Below are 27526 nucleotides of genomic sequence, written 5' to 3'. Positions count from 1 at the left end.
AACAATTATTTTAAAAGAAACCTTAGGAAATGAAACTTTGGTCACTCGTGTTTTGGCACACACATTCTGCTCGTTGCGCCGACAGCTCCACTCATTTAGATAATTAAATGTATTTTATATTCTTATTGACTAAAAATTTCTTTTGCTACTTGAAAATTTTCATTAAAAATTCCTATTTTATTACAATAAAAATTTCCAACTAAGGTGACTTAGAAGTTCAGTAAAAACATTTTATTACTGTAATTTTTAATGTTCAATTTATAATTATTAATCTTAATTTTTCGTTTATTATTTTCATCCTTAAAACTACCTTAAAAATCGATGGTACTTACATTTTGTACATTTCATTATAAACAATTATTTTAAAAGAAACCTTGGGAAGTGAAACTTTGGTCACTCGTGTTTTGGCACACACATTCTGCTCGTTGCGCCGACAGCTCCACTCATTTAGATAATTAAATGTATTTTATATTCTTATTGACTAAAAATTTCTTTTGCTACTTGAAAATTTTCATTAAAAATTCCTATTTTATTACAATAAAAATTTCCAACTAAGGTGACTTAGAAGTTCAGTAAAAACATTTTATTACTGTAATTTTTAATGTTCAATTTATAATTATTAATCTTAATTTTTCGTTTATTATTTTCATCCTTAAAACTACCTTAAAAATCGATGGTACTTACATTTTGTACATTTCATTATAAACAATTATTTTAAAAGAAACCTTGGGAAGTGAAACTTTGGTCACTCGTGTTTTGGCACACACATTCTGCTCGTTGCGCCGACAGCTCCACTCATTTAGATAATTAAATGTATTTTATATTCTTATTGACTAAAAATTTCTTTTGCTACTTGAAAATTTTCATTAAAAATTGCTATTTTATTACAATAAAAATTTCCAACTAAGGTGACTTAGTAGTTCAGTAAAAACATTTTATTACTGTAATTTTTAATATTAAATTGATAATTATTAATCTTAATTCTTCGTTGATTATTTTTATCTTCAAAACTACCTTAAATATTAATAGTACATTGTTAGAAGGATTTAGTTCTATTTAGTAAGATTTAGTAATAGTTAATAAATGATTTAGTAACAAACCTTAAATTACCAAATATTTAGTAATAGTTACTAAATCGTTTATTAAAGCCCATTTATTTTCACCTAATAAATTTTTAGTAGTATTCAACAAAGGATTTATTGCTACGCAATAAATCGTTTATTGGTATTAAAGAAATTGATTTTTTAACTAATTTTAGCATACCTAACTTTTTTACTCAAAATAAATCAAAATAATTAAAATAAATAATTTTAAGTAAAAATATAAGGTATTATAAAGAAAAGAATCTCATTAAATTATAATTTTTTATTTGAGACATTTATAAAATTTAAAATTAAACAAGTTTTTAACATATCAATAATAGACTAATGAAAAATTTTAACTAAACTCTACTGAGAAATGACATATAAGCCATTTGGGAGTATGTGTGTTTCCAAAGGGAAGATAAATCTCCCAAAATCAAGCTGAATAAAATAATTTAAGTCAGTTAATAGGTTATGTATCACATTGGAATTAAAGGAAAGCCATCTACCGACAATACTTAAATATTTAGTACCTACTACTAAATATTATTTGGTGGAAACAAATATTTATTTTGATATAATAAGGCTTTGCTTATATTAATTTAATTTATTTAGAATAAAAAAATGATTTATTAAACTGTAACAAATAATATTGATGGGTGAAAAATTTTTTTTTCTCCCAAATAAATGACTAAAAATTTTTTACTAAATCAGTTTAGTACTCCGTACTAAATCCTTTTATCAGTGTACTTATATTTTTTCATTGTAGTGAATAATTATTGAAAGACTTAGCATTTGAATTTTCGAAGAAAATTCAAAAAAAAAAAAAAAATAAATTCACAAGCTAATAGAATCTTCAAAGTTCGAAAGCAGCTCGTACCATAGCTGATGACTGATGGACTGATGTGTAATTTAAAAACAGTAAGCTGAGGTATAAAACACTAGGATATACAGCTTATGCCAGCGAGTTGTATCTAGTCAAGTGGTAATAAATATGTCACCGTTACCACCGGCGCATTGGCTCGTGCTACTAATGCCAGTAGTAGCTTGCGTACTTTCACGCCTCGTGCCTCATATCATATATATATATATATATATATATATATATATATATGTATATATATATATATATATATATATATATATATATATATATATACACATACCCTATTCGAAAATATGACACGTGTATTAGTACGAACAACTATATCCACAGATCCTTACAACCAAACTCTCTTCCACTTCCGATTTGCTCATCCGAAGTGAGTAGTCAGTAGTCAGAAGTGAGTAACATCTATCAGTCCCCGACCACCAGCCAGCAGCCATCTGAAAGCTCCCCGCAGAGTCTCCATTTTGTCTACACCCGGTCTTTGTCTACTTGCCAGTCTACATCACTATTTTGTTTGATGTACCAGGTCATCCTTCGTGAAAGACGATCTGGGATGATTGGATGCATTGATCGTGTGTCATCCTGTGATCTAGGTATGCAAATTTTCTCGCATTGTTCGCTCAATTTTGTGCAGCGAAAAAAGGGCGATTGAAAAATTACAGGAGATCTTTTGAATAAGATACTTTAGAAATTGCAATATACTAGCCCTAACTCGGTTAATTTTAATTGTAGCCAAAACTTAAAATCAAAGTTCAAAAATATAACCAATCATAAAGATCAATAAAAAATTTGCATATGATAAATTTATAATTAAAATTTTGGCTAAAATATCAGAGATATCAAAAAATTCGTGAGACCTTATCAAAAGAAAGAAAAATTTCTTGATTGAAGAACAAAATTCTTGGCTCAAGAAAATTTGTCGGGTGCCTGAAGGAAGACCGAAGTTGTGTTGGCCGAAGTAAAAATTTTTTTTTAAATTCTATTCTTGGTGGAAGTAATTTTTTCTTAATTCTATTATAAATACTTGATACAATAAATTTGTATATTTGATCAAGATTTTTAGATACTTTAGGGAAGCAGCGCCACCTACTTAGCTGAGAAAAAAATTTTCTCATCTTGAGAAAATTTTTCTCGAGAATATTTGATACCCATTTTATATTATTTTACCGTGCAATTATACATATTGAATGAAAAAAAATGATGAAATATTATTTGATCTTGCCATTTGACATGTTCATCAATAAAAATATTAATGAAAATTTACTTCTATCTTTATATTTAATTTTTTGGAGCAAGAGAGAGATTTTCTCAAGACAAGAAAATTAACTTCTATCAAGAACTAAATTTTTTGGAGTAAGAGGCTGAATTTTCTTAAAACAACAAGATTTTCTTGACAAATAAATTTTCTTGGATCAAGATACGTATTTCTTAAGAGCCGGTCCCGATGATTGCAGTTTTTCATTTTTCGTCTAAACAAAGAAGATTTTCGAAAAAAACGCTCTGCTACGTAAGGGGGCGTCCATTAATTACGTGAGGTGTTCTAGGGGGGGAGTGGGTCATGCTAAATCTTACCAAATCTCACTTAGGGGGAAGGGGGGGATCTTAAAAAATATCACGTAATTTTTTCTCTAGCAGAAAACAGTGTTAAATTGCGTGAAATAGTATTTATATAATAAAATATGGCCAAATTTGACACGATAGTGTTTGTCGTATTCGTCTGAACCCTGCAGAGCAGCAAAGTAGCGCTCGATTGTTTAATTTGATTATTGATCGATAGGATTCACTAATTTTTTAGGTATAGATTTCTTTAGAAATCTATCGGTGGTAGCCGGTCTCATGTCGTAATTTTAATACAATTTTGTCATAATATGTTTAATTATCTTCAATTTAAACTATTGTTCGTCGACTTTTAATACTTTTTTCAATTTATTTCGTAGTTGAGAAAATTAAAAAAAAATCAATAATAAATTAAATTTTAGCTTTTATCATCAAATGACTTTTATATGTAAAAAATCCTATTTTTTATGTAGATGTCTTTAAATATCTACACGGGAAAAAATTTCTGGGAAAATTTACGATACAACTATTGTAAAGCTGGACTATACTTTTATTACTATTAATTGTCAAATATTTTAGAAGAAAAAATACTATTTATTCAGGAAAAATTACGATATTACTATTGTAAAAAGTAAGAGATGAAAATTTCCAGTGCTGCCTCTGTATCTTTCCAATAGAACTATAGCAAATTTTACAATAGTTGAATTGGAATGTTTCTCAATTAGTGTGAGTGATGGCCGTGCACAGCGCTAGACTCCGAGTTTATGTAAATGTTAAATGGTATAGGTCTTAGTTTAGCTCGGATAGCGTAGAGGGAGAGTCTCTGGCTGCCAACACAGGGTTCTGGGTTCGATTCCCAGATAACACGAAAATGTCGGTTTCTTTTTTCGATTACTATACAGGTACCAATTAGTCCAAGCTTCTATCTCTCTCCCTCCCTAATATTTCTTTTAAAAAAACAAACTGTGAATTTTTACAATAGTTAAATTGTAAAGTTCACAAACACATATTGTATAATTTGCTCTATAGTATCCGACTTTTTAAGACTCTTGCTAGTCTTATTTGTTGGATAAAATTTACAATAGTAGATCGTAAAAATTACTAAATGAGAAGTATAGTCCACCGTTACTATTTTATGTAGTAAAAATTACAATAGTAAAATAGTAAAAACTCCTTCAATTTTCTTTCCGTGTATTTGCTGTAGTCAGTCTCATATCGTTATTTGCAAAAATATAATAAAAAATAAATTTTAGGACATTACGGCCTTTTAATAACGTGTTTTTTTCAATATTCAAACAAGAAATCTACCTATCCATGTCGGGTGTAGCCGAATGGCACTTTTTTTCTCAATAATCCAACCCGTTTACAGCCAAAACATAAATTTTGAATAATCTCGCGTGAGATTAGGGGAGGGGGAGGGAGTTGAGGAAAATCTTACGAAATCTTATCAAGGGGGGAGGGGGGGGGGGTTAAAAAATTCTCAAAAATGCCTTATGTAATTTATGGACGCCCCCTAATAGATTTTTTAATTATCTATTTTATATCAGAGCGTTTTTTTCGAAATTCTCATTTATTTAAAAGAAAAATATAAAACTGCAATTAGCTTTATCATCACGAGTGCAACAAGGATAGTATCGTTTCTCGCCGTGAGTGCGACGCGAGAAAAAGATGGGACCGGTACTTAAAGCAAGAGAATTAATTTTATTAAAATTAGTGAAGTTCTTGTGTCAAAAAAAAAATTTTTTTCCCTCAAGAAAATAATTCGGAAGAAAATATTTTCTTGGCTCAAGCGAACTTTTTTTTCTGTGTAAAATTTTTAGCTAAAGATTTTTCGAGCTCGTACCCTTTTTGCACAATCTTAATAAATAGTCAAAAAAATTTTTTTTTTGAGTAATATTAATTGTAATTAATAAATTATCTGGAATGATTTTCATTTTTGGTAAAAAAATTTTTTTTAAAGTTTTTCTTGATAAACAGGCTTAGAAAAAATTCAGAAGAATGGGTTGCTGATAATTCTTAAATAGATTACATCTCCTTCCCGAAATCGACAAAAATGTCTCGAGGGATCCACTAAAATGAAGACAGTGGCCCTTAATCGACATGTCGGCATCAAATTCAATCAAAAATTACAATTTCAAATTACCCCGGATTTATTTTATCATTGAAATAAAAAATAAAAAAATGTGAAATGTCCCAAGAGCGGGTTAAGTATCAATCCCTACACTTAATGTATGAAAAAAAACAGAGATTTTAACCTTAAATTTAAAATTCAAACGTATCACCGTCACCCGGGCTTGCTTTAAATTCTCCGGGGAGCCCATTTTTTTATTTTCTATGGCGCCCATTTTATTCTTCTTTCTGCCGAAGTCCTTTTACAGTGCCTTCGATGCAAAAAGTCGATACTATAACCAGGGCTATACATTTTTTTGGCAAAACTTGGGAAGTTAAATTCCGATTTTAGGAAGTAGAGTCATTATCGTAAGGATTTATCGGACAGGAATAAAAAATTTTTAATATAAAATTTTTAGTTTGATTTAAAAAATTTTTAATGTTTCTAAAAAATTGCACCAATAATTTTTTCAATTTCTACAAGTATAATTTTTTGATAAATTTTCTCTATAGTAATTTATTTGTTTAAAAATCTTAAAAATTGCCATATAAATTTAATTTTAGTACATAACTAAGAAATGACCTTGTGTCTTATGAAATATTGACATTTTTAAAGATATAAGCTCATCCCGATGTTACACTCATCGAGACCTTTCATTTGAGTACCCACATCAATTTTTCATATATTTATATATCTATATATATTTCACAAATACCATATATGTAAAATATATAAAAAATGCCATATGGGTATTCAAATGAAAGGTCTTGATGAGTGTAACATCCGGATGAGTTTATATCTTAAAAAATGTCAATAATTAAGAAATGACTTTGTATCTTGTCAACTAATGATATTTTTAAAGATATAAACTCATCTTGATATTAGTCTCATTGAGACCTTACATTTGAGTACCCACATCAATTTTTCATATATTTATATATATTATATATATATGTATTTATGAAAAATATATAAAAATGCATGTGGGTACTCAAATGAAAGCTCTTGATGAGTGTAACATCGGGATGAGCTTATATCTTTAAAAACGTCAATATTTAAGAAAGTACAGTGCATTTTAACAAAATTCATTATTTACTAAGCAAAATTTTATTTATTTATAGTTCACTCGATATTACTCTCATCGAGACCTTTCATTTGAGTACCCACATCATTTTTATATATATATATATATATATATATATATATATATATATATATATATATATAAATGCATGTGGGTACTCAAATGAAAGCTCTTCATGAGTGTAACATCGGGATGAGCTTATATCTTTAAAAACGTCAATAGTTAAGAAAATACAGTGCAATTTAATAAAAGTAATTATTCAATAAAGCAAAATTTTATTTATTTATAATTCACAAGTCTCGGCAGTCACATAGTGACTGCAAGGTTGCTAGTTAATTTTATTTAATTAAATGTAGTACTGCTAATAATTTATTATTTAAAACTTTCTACGTCAGGATTTATCAACAAGACTAAAAAACTAAATAATCTTTATGAAAATTTGGTTCAATGTTCCAAAGTCTAATTTTTAAAAAATATTAATAATATTTACAAAGTTAAACTTGAAATAAATTGTTTAAAGTATTTGTTAGTAATTTAGCATTTAAAACTTGTTTCAGCAAATAAAAATTAATTTTAGTGTAAAAACTCCGGATGTTTTTGGGATTAAAATCGAGATTAACTCCGCTGAAAAAAACTCCTAATTTACTCCGAACTTTCTCCCAATTTCTCCAATGTACGACCTAAGTAGGTTTTTCTGCGCTCGTGTTTTGGCACACACATTCTGCTCGTTGCGCCAACCTCCTCACCAGCCCCCTCCACTCAGCTACACACTTAAATTTATCTTACATCACCGCATAAATTATACTATCAACCGGCGTTCTATTCACAAATTTTTTATCTCAATCCTAATTAATTTAAAAATTTTCTTGCTCGATCCAAGATGACAAAACTCTTTAAAATTATTTTATTTGTTCAAAAATTTTTTTCTTTAGTCAAAATTAATTTTTTTCCCGCAATATTTTACGGAGATCCACGCGAAGTAGTCAAATTTTTAAAACTTCCTGAAAATTTGTAAATTCAATCTAGCTTAATAATTAATAAAAAAAACTCTTTGAAATTATTTTATTTGTTCAAGAATTTTTTTCTTGAATCAAAAATAAATTTTTTTTTCGTGCAATATTTCAAGTTATAAAAGTATGAAAATTCACTCTGAATAATAATAACAACAAAAACAATTGACAGTACAAGCGCCAATAAGTAAAAAATATTTCGTCTCCTCACTCGTGAAAGTTTAACCGGCCACCCGACGTCATCTTTTTCTGCAGCCGCATCTTAAATCCGCCAGGACCTTTATTTCTTAGCTCCTTTATTTTGTTTCACAAACTTTTTTATAAATACCGTTGGGCTTTGTATAATCCTTGGAGTTTGTTGGTGTAGAAGCGAGACGAACGGTTTCCTTCGAGACTTATAATGCCAAGAATTTAGTAACCGAGTTATTTTGTCCAGAATATTTGAATTCCTAAACTGGTGGCCCTAATTTTGTTATTAGGAAGATGAATTCCTTCTCCTTGTTTGTTTATCTTTTTGAACATGCGAGAAAGTTTGTTCGCCCCGACATCTAACGGGTTTTTTCTCGGATTCACGCTCGTAAAATAGAAGTTTTGATTTTGATTCAAATTATATAAAAATAGAAACTAAAAATAAATGATAATGGAATCAGTGTATAGGTAAATGACCGGGTGGTCTACGTCAGCAGTTATAGTATTTAAATGACGAATTAAAAGTAAGAGTCAACACATCTGGCTGCACGTGGTTGTTAGCTATTTAAATGACATTCAATAAGTAATTTCCTGCTTATTGAATTATAATCAAACTATTTCCATTTAATTAACTTCGTTGTATGACCGCTTGTGGAATATTTTATAAGATTGAAATAGAAGACGTCTTTTTTTCGTTTACGGAAATTATTTGTATATAATCAACTATTTTTAAATATCGAAAAAGAAATTTAAAAAAAAAATTTTTTTAAGGATTTTTGGTAAAGAATTTTATTTTTTATGATTTTATAAATCTGTATTCAAATTTTTGTATAAAAATTAGCTATATTATGCGCCATATGACTTCGTATTTCCATATGAGGCCTCATTTAGTAACATATACATTTTTTAATAAAATCTGTATTCAAATTTTTGTGTAAAAATTAGCTATATTATCCGCCATATAACTTCGTATATCCATATGAGGCCTTATTTAGTAACATAAATTTTTTAATAAAATTAGTTTTGGAAAATTACACTAGGTGGCGCATGGTCGCTAAATTTTCTTTCTAATAAAAAGGTTATCTTTATAATATTAAGTCCAACAATAAAAACTCTTGTTTTGACTTTTTTAAAGAGCTTATAAGACATTGATTTTTAATTAAATTCATTTTTATTTCATATAACATGATAATTGATCTATAAAAATTTTTTTTTCTTTTCCTATGTATGTTCACATATGATCGGATCATTTTTTGGCTCTTATTAAAATTCTAAAATAAATATCGGCCATATATGGTCTTTTTATTAAAATTAGTTCTGAAAAATTCCAATAGGTGGCGCATTGGCGCTAAATTTTCTCACTACTAAAAAGGTAACTTTCAAATATTAAATTCAAAAATAAAAATTATTGTTTTAACTCTTTTTAAAAGCTTATAAGAAATTTATGTTTAATTAAAAAAAATTATTAAATTCATTTTTATTTTACATGATAATTGATCTATATAAAAAATTTTTTTTTCTTATGTTCACATATGCTCGGATCAATTTTTACTAACATTCAACTTTTATAATAAAAATCAGCCATATATGGCCTTTTTATTAAATTTAGTTTTGAAAAATTCCAATAGGTGGCGCATGGTCGTTAAATTTTCTCACTAGAGGAAAGGTATCTAAAAAGTATATAATACAAAAATTAAAAATAGTTTTTTTTACTCTTTTAAAGAGCTGATTAAATAAATTTTCATTATTTTACACGATAATTACCTAGAAAATTATAAATTAATTTTTTATCCTCACTTACGGCCATATATTACAAAATTGACCATAAAAAAGTTTTTTTTTACGACTATAACAAAGTTAATTAAACAAAATGGTTGTTCTTCTTATTTTATCTCATAAGGTGTGAAATCAACATTATAATCAGCATTATTTAATATGTTTCGTATTCCTTATCATTTAAAAAATGGCTTGTTAATTATTCGATACACACGAACAACCCACGCCCGGAAGCCGACTTCCCGCGGTGCGTCTAATCAAAGACGGAATTAAAGTACACAAATGATCTTGGAATCGGCTGTTCTGAATAATAAATGCATAAATTAGCTCAACTTTATTAGAATACATGCATTTCATGAAAAATTGATCGGACTTGAAGGATTTGTTGAAATATTGTAAAAAAAATAAAAGTTGTAAAGTATGATTTAACAAAAACGAGTATTAATCTTATATTAGGTTGTAAATAAATAAAACTCTCTACTGCACCCGGACCACGTGTTGATTTAGTTAAAGTTGTTTATCGTAGGCCGGTTACGACTCATGACGACGGGATAATTACGTCGGCGTCTCTTAACTCAAACGTGTTATCGCGTTCTCGTTATCAATATTTAGAACATGATGTGTCATATGTATATATTTATTTCAGCGCTAGGTATATTTGTGTGCATAAACGAGGAACGGTATGCACTAATTTATGTACGAACATAAATGTGAAAACAACGACTCTGTTAATACTAACAATAATAATAATGATGATGATGATGATAATAATAATAATAGCTTGGATAAAAAAATTAATAAAAACGTAGAACCCAGAGAAAAATAAGAAAGAGAGTATGCAAGCAAGTTTTCTACCCACGCAGATCGAGGTCGCAATACTCGGGTGTGCCGATGCTTATTGTCTTCGAAATTACGATGTCAATATTAATATTTATAAAATACTTATTGACTGTAAAAATATTTTATCGATACTTATTTTTCGTTTTGTTCAGCCTCTTTTATGGTAATTTTTTTATGCTAAAAATGTTTTGCAAGACGCTGATATTTTGCGGGATTTGCATCTGTGTTTTTTTTTTTTTTAAGAGGAATATATGGTGAAATATTTAGTAGGTTTTTATTTTAGGTAAAATTCTGAGAATATGGTGGAAAGATTTCGGGGAAAGTTTTGTCAAAGGAAAAATGGGACGAAGTAATTCGTAGAAAAAATTACGGAGTTAATTTTTTGCTTGGTTAAAATTTCTAAGAAATTTTTACTCGAGAAATTTCCACGAAATTTACATAAAGTAACATTTAAAATTTCCTGGAAAAATTGTATGAATTAATTCGTGGAAAAAATTGCAAAGGTAATTTATTACTTGGTAAAACTTTCTACGAAATTTACGTCGAAGTTCTATTTAAAATTTCCTGGAAAAAATGGGCGAAGTGATTTGTGGAAAAAATTGCGGAGGTAATTTTTTACTTAATAAAAATTTCTAAAAAAATTTATATTGAAGAATTTCTATGAAATTTATGTCAAAGTTCTACAAAGAATTTCCTGGAAAAATTAGAAGAACTAATTCGAGGAAAAATTGCGGAATTAATTTTTACTTGGTAAAAATTTCTTCGAAAAATTAGATGAAGCAATTCGTGGAAAAAATTGCGGAGGTAATTTTTTACTTAATAAAAATTTCTAAAAAATTTTTGCTCAGGAAATTTCCACGAAATTTACGTCAAAGTTCTATTTAAAATTTCCTGGAAAAATTGGATAAAGTAATTAGTGGAAAAAATAGTTAATTTAATTTTGTTACTTGGTAAAAATTTCCAAGAAAAATTTATATTGAATAATTTCGACGAAATTTATGTAAAAGTTCTATTTAAAATTTCCTGGAAAAATTTAATAAAGTAATTCGTGGAAAAAATTGCAGAATTAATTTTGTACTTGGTAAAAATTTCTAAGAAATTTTAATTGAAGAAGTTTCCATGAAATTTATGTTAAAATTCTTTTAAAAATTTCTTGGAAAAAGTAGATGGATTAATTCTTGGAAAAAATAGTAAATCTAATTTTTTACTTGGTAAAAATTTCCAAGAAAAATTTCTATTGAAGAATTTCTACGAAATTCATGTCAAAGTAATATTAAAAATTTCCAGGAAAAATTAGATAAAGTAATTCATGAAAAAAATTTCGGAGATAATTTTTTGCTTGGTAAAATTTTGTAAAAAAATTTCTATAAAGTTTATATTAAAGTTTTATTAAAAATGTCCTGGAAACTCTAGATGAACTAATTCGTGGAAAAATTGCGGTTAATTTTTTACTTGGTAAAAATTTCTAAGAAAATGTACTGAAGAAATTTCCACGAAATTTATGTCAAAGTTTTATTGAAAATTTCCTGGAAAAATTGGACGAAGAAATTCGTGGAATAAATATTAAATTAAATTATTAACATGATAAAATTTCAAGGAAAAAATTTATGTTGAAGAATTTCTTGGAAATTTTTGTCATCTTAAAAAAATAAATCCTAAAATTTTCGTAGTAAAATAAGTCAGAAAAGATTTCTATTAAAGATCTTTACAGTAAAATTAGGGTAAAAAATGAGCATGTAAAAATAGCAAATTTATCCTCGGTTAATTTGTCGCCTAATTGAAATAAAAGTATGTGGATAATGTTGTTAAATAATGAGGTAATTGAATCAGAACATAAGTTAATGGAGTGAGTAATTTTAAATGGAATTTATAAAAGATTTTATGATGATTATTATATTTATTAGAATAATTACTCTCAGTCTAATTCTTTTGTTATTAAATTAGTAGGCTGTGTGTCGTATATATTTTAATGTAGATGTTTTATTAATTTACTCTCTCATGTACTAATATAAATATATACGAATGTACACACATGTAATTGAGTGTAAGTGAAGACTGGTTGTGAGCGACATTCCGTATTCCGCGACGACGAACGACGTCCAGTAATCTGTGACCTACATACCTTGGGTTCACTCAAGAAAATGCATCCCGGCACGCCTAAAATTTATAATAATTATTATTTATCATTTACAACATTCGTGCATGCATGTATACATGTTTTAATCAATTCCCTTTGAATTACGCTCTTTTAACATAAATTTCGCTGTCGACAATTTAATTTTAATAATAACCTTTGATTTATTAATTATTCAGCCAAAATTAGACATCAACAATTGAAACTCTTAATTTTTTGCTAAATATTAAAGATAAAAATAATATTCTTGCCTAGAGAATATTTTGAGGATATCTTGATTTAAGAAAATTTGATATTGAAGATTTTAATTCAAAAGTTTCAAAAAATTAAGTATAGTTTAATTATTTTTCAATGGTATATCAATTTTTATTATGAAGTTTTTGTATCCTTTTGATCTGGAAGATATTTAATTAATTAGGAGTTTTTATTAGAAGTTAGTTTTTGGTTTTGCCGCTAGGTGGCTACGCCCTCTCGCTATTAGAAAAATTTTACCAGAGTATATATAAGCGTAGAATTTTCTTTTATCAGTAAAATATTTTATTGAAGGACTACTTAGCTATTAAACAACAAAATATTGTATTTAAAGAAAATTTTTATAGAAAAAAAGATATATTGGGTGAAGAACAATATTCTTAGAGAACATTTTGAAGAAGAAAATCTTGATTTAAGAAAATTTGATATTGAAGATTTTGATTCAAAAGTTTCAAATAATTCAGTAAAGCTTTATTATTTTTCAATAAATATTTTTATTTTTCCATTTAAACATAAAATATTTCGGACTAAGAAATAAAATCTCTCTTACACAAGAGCAATATTTAACTAACTCCAAAACAAAATAATTAAACTCTCGAAGATGTTCTTGGCTTTAGACAATCCGACAGCAGCGCCGCCTCAAGATGCCCAAAAAATGACACATTACTAATATATAAACAGATTGAGCGTGAGTTCGCTTACGCTATGATTGCTAAGTGGTAGCACTCTTTCTTTCGTGCTTGGTCCGATCAGGGTTCGAGTCCGGTCTCGGGCGTATTTTATATTATTTTAAGTTTCTCAAAAAATAAATACTCTCACGTCTCGAACATTGATGTTGTTGAGTCAAGTATTTACTTCTCAAGCTTAGAGAATAATTTCTTAAATTTCCAAGTCCTTAACGTTTCAATAAAATTGTTGGCTTAATTTAAAAATAAATTCTCCAATCAAAAGTTATTTTCTCAATTCAACTTTTTAAATCTTATTAATTCAAAAAAATTTCTTGAATTTAGAAAATTCAAAAGTGCACGACTCATAATGCTCATTTAATTATAAAATAATAAAATAAATTTTTTAGATTGTAGAACTCTTTGATGCTTCGCATCATGAATTGTGCAAAATAATATATCACAAGTATATAATAATTAAAATGAATATTAATAAAAATTTAAATGCAAAATTAAATTCAATAAACGTATTTCCGTTTTGAATTGTGTAAAGAATTTATTTAATTTATTATTCTCTATTTTATTTTTTTTATTTTATTGTCTCTTTCATTCGTTCTTTCTCTCTTAATATAAATCACTGAAAAGGATAACATAACAACTTTATATATCTGTATATACATACTTACATACCAACCGAGAAATAATAATAGTTTACCAATAATGGTATTGTCACAAATATATATTCCGAGCAACGGTTTATACGGTACGATATTCAAAAAAGGCGCGAAATTGTTAATATGTGCAGAAAAAAATCCTTTTTTATTTCAACATCATTGTTAAGACTAAGCACGTTCCAAGTTTCAGCTTTGTCTTTACGTATTGTAAATACAAATTGATCTATACACCACCACATATGCCTATATATTTATATTATATATATAAATCGAGTTATATTATTGTACAGAGTCTACTTTTATAGTTGTGTGGTTTTTTAGTAGTATGCAATAATAATGGAAGACGTAAGGTGGCACATGCCAAAGTTGTATCCTACTAAAAACATATTATCGCGTACTATTGCGTTTCCTATCGTCATTTTGTCACGAACGTGCTTATCCAATAAACTATTTTTCACATTTTAACTACGGTTATCATTATCACTTACTTAATTCGCTAATTACAAGAGAAAATTTTATTTTGATAATTTGTTATCACTGATATGATTTAGTAATAGTTACTAAATGATTTAGTAACAAATTTTTAATTACCAAATATTTAGTAATAGTTACTAAATCATTTATTAGAGCCCATCTATTTCCACCAATTAAAAATTTAGTAGTATTTAACAAAGGATTTATTGCTACGCAATAAATCGTTTATTGGTATTAAAGAAATTAATTTTATAACTAATTTTAGCGTACCTAACTTTTTTACTCAAAATAATTAAAATAAATAATTTTAAGTAAAAATATAAGGTATTATAAAGAAAATAATCTCATTAAATTATAATTTTTTATTTGAGACATTTATAAAATTTAAAATTAAACAAGTTATTAACATATCAATAATAGACTAATTGAAAAATTTAAACTAAACTCCACTGAGAAATGACATATTAGCCATTTGGGAGGATGTGTGTTTTCAAAGGGAAGATAATTCTCCCAAAATCGAGCTGAATAAAATAATCTAAGTCAGTTAATAGGTTATGGGTCACATTGTAATTAAAGCATAGCCATCTAACGGCAGTAATTACCAAAGAAGTATTTAGTACCTACACTAACAGGAGGATTTAGTTCTATTTAATGAAATTTAGTGATAGTTACTAAATAATTTAGTAACAAATCTTTAATTACCAAGAATTTAGTAATAGTTACTAAATCATTTATTAAAGTCCATTTATTTCCCCCAAATAAATATTTAGTAGTATTTAACAAAGGATTTATTGCTACGCTATAAATCGTATATTAGTATTAAAGAAATTAATTTTGTAACTAACTTTAGCGTACCTAACTTTTTTACTCAAAATAAATCAAAATAATTAAAATAAATAATTTTAAGTAAAAATATAAGGTATTATAAAGAAAATAATCTCATTAAATTATAATTTTTTATTTGAGACATTTATGAAATTTAAAATTAAACAAGTTTTTAACATATCAATAATAGACTAATTGAAAAATTTTAACTAAACTCCACTGAGAAATGACATATTAGCCATCTGGGAGGATGTGTGTTTTCAAAGTGAAGATAATTCTCCCAAAATCGAGCTGAATAAAATAATCTAAGTCAGTTAATAGGTTATGGGTCACATTGTAATTAAAGCATAGCCATCTAACGGCAGTAATTACCAAAGAAGTATTTAGTACCTACACTAATAGGAGGGTTTAGTTCTATTTAATGAAATTTAGTGATAGTTACTAAATTATTTAGTAACAAGCCTTTAATTACCAAATATTTAGTAATAGTTACTAAATCATTTATTAAAGTCCATTTATTTCCCCCAAATAAATATTTAGTAGTATTTAACAAAGGATTTATTGCTACGCAATAAATCGTATATTAGTATTAAAAAAATTAATTTTGTAACTAATTTTAGCGTACCTAAATTTTTTACTCAAAATAAATCAAAGTAATTAAAATAAATAATTTTAAGTAAAAATATAAGGTATTATAAAGAAAATAATCTCATTGAATTATAATTTTTTATTTGAGACATTTATAAAATTTAAAATTAAACAAGTTTTTAACATATCAATAATAGACTAATTGAAAAATTTAAACTAAACTCCACTGAGAAATGACATATTAGCCATTTGGGAGCACTGATAGAAGGATTTAGTTCTATTTAATAAAATTTAGTAGTAGTTACTAAATTATTTAGTAACAAGCCTTTAATTACCAAATATTTAGTAATAGTTACTAAATCATTTATTACAGTCCATTTATTTCCCCTAAATAAATAATTAGTAGTATTTAACAAAGGATTTATTGCTACGCAATAAATCGTATATTGGTATTAAAGAAATTAATTTTGTAACTAACTTTAGCGTACCTAACTTTTTTACTCAAAATAAATCAAAATAATTAAAATAAATAATTTTATGTAAAAATATAAGGTATTATAAAGAAAATAATCTCATTAAATTATAATTTTTTATTTGAGACATTTATAAAATTTAAAATTAAACAAGTTTTTAACATATCAATAATAAACTAATTGAAAAATTTAAACTAAACTCCACTGAGAAATGACATATAAGCCATTTAGGAGGATGTGTGTTTTAAAAGGGAAGATAATTCTCCCAAAATCGAGCTGAATAAAATAATCCAAGTCAGTTAATAGGTTATGGGTCACATTGGAATCAAAGGAAAGCCATCTACCGATAATACTTACCAAACAAATATTTATTACCTACTGCTAAATATTATTTGGTGGAAACAAATATTTATTTTGATATAATAAGGCTTTGTTTATATTAATATAATTTATTTAGAATAAAATAATAATTTATTAAACTGTAACAAATAATATTGATGGGTAAAAAAATTTTTTCTCTCCCAAATAAATGAAATTTTGTTAGTAAATCAGTTAAGTTCTCCGTATTAAATCCTTTCATCAGTGTACTTACAATTATAATTACTTTATAAATTAGTCATTTTTTTTGTGTCTTAAAGTATTCTCTAGAAGCCTAAAAAATTTAAGTTTTTCTTAATTTATCAAGTTTTCTTTGAAAAAATAAAATAAAAAGCAAAAAATATTATTTTTGTTCATTTTTCCGTTTAAACTGCTAATATCTTACGATCTAATTATCGTAAAAATTTTTTCATCACTTATTTTATTAGTTTAGATTCTAAGCTTCATATTTCTGAGCTTGATATTTTCAAAATAAATTTTTTTCTTTAAAAAAATGCAATTATAAACCAAAAAACTGTAAGAATAAGTGTTTTTTTAGTTTTTTCTTTTCCTTCGTCGATTTTTTATGTTTGTATTATTAAAAAAAAATTATTAATTATCAATTTCAATAATTTAAAGTCTGAATTTTAAAATACTGACTTTTTTTTTCTTAAAAAAAAATTAATTATAAATTAAAAAATTGAAAAATTGCAGTTTTTTCACATTTTTCAACTTTTATCGTGAATTTTTCATATTATTATTATTAAAAAAAAATTTTAATTGTTATTATTATTAATTTAGAGTCTTTAGTTTAAATTACTGAGATTACTTTTTTAAAAAAATTTTTTTTTCTTAAAATAAATGCAATTATAACTTAAAAAATTTATGAAAGTTTTTGATAATTTTTACAATTTTAGAATGCCGATCATTCACGATCTAATAATCGTAAAAAATTAAAAGAATTTATTTCTGAAACTTGTGAATGTGCTCTAGAGAGAACTTAGACAGTTATCAATGAAAAAATGATCCGTACTCTGGAGCTGGAAAGAAAATAAATGATAAATAAAAATGGTGGTTGTGATTAATGGATTGAAGTTAATTTTCAGAGATTGTTAATTTTTTAACCCGCTCTATAAGTCAGAGCATCAAAAGTTGGGATAACATCTCCAATGGAATTCTTATTCCCGGGCTTTTATATTCGATTTCTTTTAAATTCGTTACTTTATCCCAGCAGTATGTTAATAGCAGCATCAGCAGCAGCATCTGACGATATGAGAGCTCGCGGTTTAAGAGTTGAGTTGAGGTTCATTTATCATTTGTTGCCTTTGCTTCCAATGGACTTCTTACAACCATCCTTATTCCCTTCCCTCCGACGTATATTTTATAATCTTTTTATTTTTTTAATACATTTTTTTCCCTTTATTTCCTTTTACTGAGTGTTCTCTTGTACTCCCGATGTCTTTCATCAGTCACTCTCATTTTTTTAAATCGATCATTATTAATATTAACAGTTACATTTTTTTTTAGATCTTCTTTTCTTGCTTTGAATTATTAGTACAATTCTTTTGAGGTAATAAAATTAATTTTTTTTAAATATGACGATTTATTCAATTGTTTATCAAAATTTTGCATTAAAAAAAAAAATAAAAAATAATAAAAACTAGCAACCTTGCAGTCACTATGTAACTGCGGTGACTTGTGAACTATAAATAAAATTTTACTTTATTAAATAATGAATTTTGTTAAATTGCACTGTACATTCTTAAATATTGACGTTTTTAAAGATATAAGCTCATCCTGATGTTACACTCATCAAAAGCTTTCATTTGAGTACCCACATGCATTTTTATATATTTTTCATATATATATTATATATATATATATATATATATATATATATATATATGAAAAATTGATGTGGGTACTCAAATGAAAGGTCTCGATAAGTGTAATATCAGAATGAGCTTATATCTTTAAAAATGTCAATAGTTCAGAAGATATTTGTTAAAATGCCTTGTACTTTCTTAACTATTGACATTTTTAAAGATATAAGCTCATCCGCATGTTACATTCATCAAATGCTTTCATTTGAGTACCTACATCAATTTTTCATATATTTTATATATTTATAAATATGAATATATGAAAAATATATGAAAATGCATGTGGGTACTCAAATGAAAGGTCTTGACGATTGAAACATCAGGATGAGTTTTTTTTTTTTTTTTTTTTTTTTTTTTTTTTTTTTTGGGCGAGAGGAGGGAAATCTTCATAGACACCGGCTAGATGTTGGTGATGTTGGTTGCCGGTAGTGTGAGATTCTTACTCACTAAAACCCTCCCCTCTCTTGTACCTGATACTGCGGGACCGCGTTAGCATTACTTCGCAGCACCAGGCCCCCTCCACGCTGCTCCTGCAGCTTATTTCTCCGTTTCATCTTATTCCTCCGCTTCTTCTTTTTCTTCTTCTTCCTCCTCTTTTCTCTTCTCCAGCAGGACCTCTCTTACATATCCCGTCATTGCTGTCCAGTTGTCTGTCGACGTCAGCATCCAAGGGACGACGTCTTCGGGCCTTTGAGGCACTTCCTTCTCTTCCCGCCAGCGCAGTCGTATTTCAGACCAACGTTGGCAGTCGAAAAAGGTGTGCTCAGCAGTGTCAGCAACTCCCGGACAGTAAACACAGTAAGGATCGTTTCGGATCCCCATACGATGTAGGTAGGCATTGAACTGTCCATGACCAGTAAGGAACTGTGTGAAATAGTAGTCTACCCCCCCGCAGTCCCTCAGTACCCAGTCACGGATCTGCCCAATAAGTCTATACGTCCAACGCCCTGTCTCCCCGGTTTCCCAGCGCTCTTGCCAGAGCTCAAAGGTCTCCTCACGTTCGCGGGTTCTCACGTCTTTCATGAGTCCTTCGCCAGCCCGCCGGGCATCCCAGATCCGCTTCCTTTCGAGACCCAGTAGGTCGATTGGAATTACCCGAGATGACCAACACAGCTGCCTCTGAGACCGTTCGATAGGCGCAGGCTATCCTCAGCGCACCTCTTCGTTGTACCGATGCCAGTTGCTTCCGATATTTCTCTACTTTGAGTGCCTCTCCCCATATCTCTACTCCGTAGAGCATAATCGAGTTAGCGACACCCATGAGAGCTCGTCTGCGGCTGCTCCTTGGTCCCCCGACATTTGGCATAAGCCGGGAAAGATTTGCCACCGTCGTTGCTGCTCTTGTGGCCACACTGACAATCTGGTCTCGAAACGTCAATTTCGAGTCTATTGTCACTCCGAGGTATTTCAGAGCCCCCCGACTCTCGATGTGTTGATCCACAACTTGAGTCTGGAAGGGGTTCGGAAACCACCTCTGAGCTGTGAGTACCACCACCTCCGTCTTCGCGGTGGCCAGCATCAACCCATGATCGTTAAGCCATGCGTTGATGGAGGCCGCAACAAGCTTCACCAATCCCTGCGCTTCGCCTTCGTTCCGCGCAAGTATTAGTGCTGCCACGTCGTCAGCAAAACCCTCCAGCTTTACCTCCTGCGGTAGATCTAGGCGCAGAAGTGCATCATAAAGGATAACCCAGAGTTCTGGTCCGAGGATTGAACCCTGCGCTGCTCCTCCCACTCAGCTCCTTCATGACCTGTCCTACAGTAGTCTCATACATCAAGTAACGATCACTTAAGTAATCATTTATGATGCGAATGAGATACTCCGATAGACCTAATTTCCGAAGCGCCCTCATTATATCCGGCCATCTTGCCGAATTAAATGCATTTTTGACGTCAAACGTCATCATTATGCATACTGGACGGCACTGATGATGACCCGTCCAGGCTTGTTTAGCAAATGAAAGCGCTTCCGAAATGGCACCAATTGTACTGCAACCCGGCCGAAAGCCATGTTGGTTTTCAGCCAGGCCACCAGCATCGGTCACTTCTTTCCGCAGTCGATTCCTAATAAGGGCTTCGAAAATCTTCCCTGCGACATCTAACATGCACAGTGGTCTGTAGGACGAAGGTGTATAGGGTGGACCTTTACCTTTATCCAACAGAACCAAATCCTCAAGTTGCAGTTTCCATCTTTTCGGAAAGACTCCAGTCGAGATGCAGGCGTTGTAGTATCAAGGAGCAGTTGTTCATGCTTTTTTATAAGGACCTTATAGGCCTCGACGGGAATGCCGTCAGGACCCGGGGCCTTACCTACCTTGAGGGACTTAACAACTGCCCGCAGCTCCACTGCTGTGAAAAGTGGGCACTCGTCATCGGATATTACACCTTGAGTGCATACCCGTTTTTCGCGATCGGGAAACAGAGTTTGGACTATTTCCTCCATCCTATCGGGTTCCATAGGAGCTACTGAACCGCGACCAACAAATTTGCGAGTGACGATCCGGTAGCCATTGCCCCATAGATCCTCATCCACTTCTCTGCAGATCGCCTTCCAGCACCTCCCTTTTGCTCGCCTTGATCTCCGTGACGAGTCGCTTCTTCGCCGCTTTGTACTCGTCGTCCTTTTGCTGCCCAGTATCTCGCTTTCGCGACCTAAGTGCTTGCCTCCGCAGACGCAAGCACTCAGCCCCTGAGCAGCGCAATTTCTGCTGTCCACCAGTAAACCGGCTTCCTTCGAGAGCTTGCGGAACGGCGAGGCATAGCAGCGTCGCACCCTGCAACGATCACTTCCATCGTTTGACCGACAAGTGTCTCAACATTTTCGCGCGACTCTGCAAAAAAGTCAGGAAGCGTGTCAATTCTATCTGAGACCGCATTTTGAAATGCGTGCCCCTCATCCAGGAGTGACACCCTCCATCCTGCTTGCTTCATTTGTCGCTTCGGCACAGTAGGTGGGTTACCCCTCACACTGTTGACCGTATACGAAATATATTGGTGATCACTTGCCGTATACTCCTCCAAAACAGCCCAGTCTGAGATTACTCCCGCTGTCCGTTGAGTAGCAAAAGTTATGTCTAAAATCGACCAACGCGCGCCAACTCTCCGGAAAGTGGGTGTATTTCCCCTATTCACAATGACAAGGTCGAAACCTGCCGTCATGTCCAGGGAGCTCATCACCCCGCGTGTCACTATAATCCATTCCCCAATCGATCGACTTTGCGTTGAAGTCACCACCTATCACTATCTCTCCTTCAAGATGGCGGACTACTCGTTCGAGATTGTCAACCCTCTTTCGGAAATCTACAATAGGCTCGCTGGGGGTGAAATAACACGACACGAAGGTAACTGCTGGTGTCTCGACCCACACAATGCCGTCCCTCGATCCACTGTTACGCACAGAAAGGCGACTTCGATCCGGAATCCAAATTGCCGCTGTGCCTGTAGGGTCACAGTACCAATTCGTCCCAGACACAGAATGGTATTGCTCTGATACCAGAACAATATCCATTCCGTTGTTACGATTTCTAGCGTAAAGCATATCAAGGGCCAGTTTGCACCGATGTAGATTCACCTGCAGCACCTTAGCCATTTTTCTTTTGGAGTACCTCCCGATAGGTCGTACACCGTCCAGAACCTGCCACGTGATCGAAGGCTTGCCCGCTTCCCACCGCTTCACAGAGATGGCAGCGCGGAGGCTTGGTACAGGTCTTCGACTTGTGATCCGCCTCACCACATCGCCAGCAGCAACCGCTCCGGTCTTCCCCTGCCTTGCACGAGCCAGCTAAGTGGCCCAGTCCATGGCAGCGATAGCACCGATCGAGTCGCTCCCAACGGCGGATTCGGCAAACCAGCCAGCCGACCTTGACCTTTCCCAAGGTCTCCAAGGCTGCAGCAGCCCCAAGTCTAGCCTCGATGAAAGCGCGGATGGATCCCCATTTATTGGGTTTCGTGATGGACACGTTGAGTCCATCCGCAGTCCCACCGATAGCCCCTGCCAGGGCCGCCTTAACCTCTTCGACCGTCGTAGCGGAGTCCATCCCGTCTATTACCAGCGTAGTGGTAGGGGCGAGATGGCGCACCTCCACGTCTCCTCCGGCTACCTCAGTGATCTTATTACCGAGCGCCGAGCGATCTTTAACAGATCCCTCGAACTCGATGAGAAGACCACCTTTTCTGGCGGTCCTCACGGCCTTAACCCCCAGACCCATTTCCTCCGGACGAAGTCCCAAGCGCAAAGCCCTCAGAACCTCATCAGAAGACCGGGACTTACCTGGGTCAATCAGCACTGCCTCCGGTCAACACAAAAATGTCAATAGTTCAGAAGATATTTGTTAAAATGCCTTGTACTTTCTTAACTATTGACATTTTTAAAGATATAAGCTCATCCGCATGTTACATTCATCAAATGCTTTCATTTGAGTACCCACATGCATTTTTGATATATTTTTCATATATTCATATATATAAATATATAAAATATATGAAAAATTAATGTGGGTACTCAAATGAAAGGTCTCGATAAGTGTAATATCAGAATGAGCTTATATCTTTAAAAATGTCAATAGTTCAGAAGATATTTGTTAAAATGCTCTGTACTTTCTTAAATATTGGCGTTTTTAAAGATATAAGCTTATCCCGACGTTACACTCATCAAGATCTTTCATTTAAGTACCTACATCAATTTTTCATATATTTTATATATTTATAAATATGAATATATGAAAAATATATGAAAATGCATGTGGGTACTCCAATGAAAGGTCTTGACGATTGAAACATCAGGATGAGCTTATATCTTTAAAAATGTCAATAGTTCAGAAGATATTTGTTAAAATGCCCTGTACTTTCTTAACTATTGACATTTTTAAAGATATAAGCTCATCCCGACGTTACACTCTTCAAGAGTTTTCATTTAAGTACCCACATGCATTTTCATATATTTTTCATATATTCATATATATAAATATATAAAATATATGAAAAATTGATGTGGGTACTCAAATGAAAGGTCTTGGTGAGTGTAACATCAGGATGAGCTTATATCTTTAAAAATGTCAACATTTCACAAGATATTATTTTACAATTTTAAATCAAGACTTTTGCAATGACACTTAATTTCACTAAAAAAACCCGATTTTATCATATGACTATTCTGGACACAAAATTGTTCTTATTCTATTAATAATATAAATAATAATAATATTAATAATAATAACTTGCTTTGAAAAAATTATTATTATTATTATTATTATTATTATTATTATTATTATTATTATTATAAAAATTATAGCGATGAGAATTATTCAGTTTAATTGCAAATGAACTAGTAACACCATGGGGCTAAATATAACAACCGGTTTTTTATATTATCCACATTCATATTCATACATATATATCCAAATGCTGAAAATCACCCTCTGGGCAACTTATTTCTGCCGGAGTTAAGGATTACTTTTTATTATTTTTTATTATATATAAATCAGCGGGAGTAAATCCCAGAATTTTTTTAATAAACGCTATTAATTATTTCTGCAATTTTTAATCTTATTTTTTTTACTCATACCTTCCAGGAATTTTTCCTCCATATTAATTAATTAATCAATTAATTTGTTTATTTCCATCGAGGAATAATTTCAGAGTGAATTTGTTAATCATTTAGCATGAGAAATCACAAAAGAGTGAGAATGCCTCTGGGGATTTAAGAATGAGAAAATAATAATAAAATAATATAACTAACTGAACTGAAAAGGATAAGATGGTTAAAAAAGAAACAAAAAAAAATGATCCTAAGGAATGATGAATCGTTTCTATTAAAATATTTTTTCAACATCAACATAAAGATCTAGAGGAGAAACAAATCAGGAAACAAATTTTTTTGTCAAAATTACTGACAAGAATTTTTTAAAAAATTTTTCTTTTGCAAATTTTGCATTATTATTATTATTATTATTATTATTATTATTATTATTATTATTATTATTATTATTATTATTATTATTATTAGTTAAAAGTTGAGTTTAACTTCAATAATAATAATAATAATAGAATAAAAATTTTTTTTAAAAATAAAAATTAAATTAACATTAATTAAAAATATTTCTGATATTAATATTAACAACAATTGTTTAACATAGTGTAATTACACGAGCTTAATTCACGAGCACTAACTACTCTAATCGTAACACTTACGACAGATCGCTAATTGCCGCCGGAGGCCAATTTGGACTTCGAATAACTAAATGTCTTGTGGTTTTAATACAATACCTAAATTATGTGAATATTCACATTTATAAAATGTATGAACAATAATAATTTACAAAAATTATTAATTTTCTCCCAAAAAAAAAAATATTTTTAATTTATTGATTTCATTTCATAATTTCTATAATAAATTTCGTCGTCTTAATTACAGTTGTACGAAAGTAAAAAAAAAAAAACATTTTTTTTTCAACAAAAAAAAAATATTAGTAATTGGAAAGTCATATATAGACTTTAAAATGTTAAAGATCATATGCTGATTTGAAGACAATAGTGGAATGAATTTATAATGGAATATTTAACATGTAAAATGAATAATTTTCAAGATTTTATAAAGGGGAATTTGTTATTTAAATTATCTAATGACGCAGTAAAATTGGGAAATCCTAAAATTTATAAATATACACCCTTGATAAATTTTTTAAATTTATATTATATTTAATATGTATAGAATATATACAGTAACACTTGATAATATCGGACAAGAGATCAAAATTAGTACGGAGCACTGAACTGATTTAGTAACAAAATTTTAAGTCATCTATTTAAGAGAAAAAAATATTTTTTACCCATCAATATTATTTGTTACAGTTTAATAAATCATTTTTTATTCTAAATAAATTATATTAATATAAACAAAGCCTTATTATATCAAAATAAATATTTGTTTTCACCAAATAATATTCAGTAGTAGGTACTAAATATTTGTTTGGTAAGTATTGTCGGTAGATGGCTTTCCTTTAATTCCAATGTGACCCATAACCTATTAACTGACTTAGATTATTTTATTCAGCTCGATTTTGGGAGATTTATCTTCACTTTGAAAACACACTTCCTCCCAAATGGCTAATATGTCATTTCTCAGTAGAGTTTAGTTTAAATTTTTCAATTAGTCTATTATTGACATGTAAAAAACTTGTTTAATTTTAAATTTTATAAATGTCTCAAATAAAAAATTATAATTTAATGAGATTATTTTCATTATAATACCTTATATTTTTACTTAAAATTAGTTATTTTAATTATTTCGATTAATTTTGAGTAAAAAAGTTAGGTACGCTAAAATTAGTTACAAAATTAATTTCTTTAATACCAATAAACAATTTATTGCGTAGCAATAAATCCTTTGTTGAATATTACTAAATATTTATTTGGGGGAAATAAATGGGCTTTAATAAATGATTTAGTAACTATTACTAAATCTTATTAAATAGAACTAAATCCTTCTATCAGTGCTCCTACATGGCTTATATGTCATTTCTCAGTGGAGTTTAGTTTAAATTTTTCAATTAGTCTATTTTTGACATGTTAAAAACTTGTTTAATTTTAAATTTTATAAATGTCTCAAATAAAAAATTATAATTTAATGAGATTATTTTCATTATAATACCTTATATTTTTACTTAAAATTAGTTATTTTAATTATTTCGATTAATTTTGAGTAAAAAAGTTAGGTACGCTAAAATTAGTTACAAAATTAATTTCTTTAATACCAATAAACAATTTATTGCGTAGCAATAAATCCTTTGTTGAATATTACTAAATATTTATTTGGGGGAAATAAATGGACTTTAATAAATGATTTAGTAACTATTACTAAATATTTGGTAATTAAAGATTTGTTACTAAATTATTTAGTAACTATCACTAAATTTCATTAAATAAAACTAAACCCTCTTATTAGTGTAGGTACTCAATACTTCTTTGGTAATTACTGCCGTTAGATGGCTATGCTTTAATTCCAATGTGACCCATAACCTATTAACTGACTTAGATTATTTTATTCAGCTCGATTTTGGGAGATTTATCTTCACTTTGAAAACACACTTCCTCCCAAATGGCTAATATGTCATTTCTCAGTAGAGTTTAGTTTAAATTTTTCAATTAGTCTATTGTTGACATGTAAAAAACTTGTTTAATTTTAAATTTTATAAATGTCTCAAATAAAAAATTATAATTTAATGAGATTATTTTCATTATAATACCTTATATTTTTACTTAAAATTAGTTATTTTAATTATTTCGATTAATTTTGAGTAAAAAAGTTAGGTACGCTAAAATTAGTTACAAAATTAATTTCTTTAATACCAATAAACAATTTATTGCGTAGCAATAAATCCTTTGTTGAATATTACTAAATATTTATTTGGGGGAAATAAATGGACTTTAATAAATGATTTAGTAACTATTACTAAATATTTGGTAATTAAAGATTTGTTACTAAATTATTTAGTAACTATCACTAAATTTCATTAAATAGAACTAAACCCTCTTATTAGTGTAGGTACTAAATACTTCTTTGGTAATTACTGCCGTTAGATGGCTATGCTTTAATTCCAATGTGACCCATAACATATTAACTGACTTAGATTATTTTATTGAGCTCGATTTTAGGAGATTTATCTT

At 29.6% G+C, this 27526-nt stretch overlaps 2 protein-coding genes across 3 annotated transcripts in view; one reads left to right on the top strand and one right to left on the bottom strand.

Moving 5' to 3' along the window:
* LOC123269917 overlaps positions 1–27526 on the top strand; it is a 115343-nt gene that overhangs the window by 14301 nt on the left and 73516 nt on the right. The gene's annotated exons all lie outside the window — the stretch shown is intronic.
* On the bottom strand, positions 22444–23070 carry LOC123269776. Its single transcript, XM_044735610.1, has one exon. The coding sequence runs from the start codon at positions 23068–23070 to the stop codon at positions 22444–22446; it is 627 nt and encodes a 208-aa protein (XP_044591545.1).

The sequence above is a fragment of the Cotesia glomerata genome, linkage group LG7, assembly GCF_020080835.1.
Source record: "Cotesia glomerata isolate CgM1 linkage group LG7, MPM_Cglom_v2.3, whole genome shotgun sequence".
Classification (NCBI taxonomy): Eukaryota; Metazoa; Arthropoda; class Insecta; order Hymenoptera; family Braconidae; genus Cotesia; species Cotesia glomerata.
Note: the sequence above shows the minus strand (reverse complement) of the source record. Positions and strands in the feature narration are given on the sequence as shown.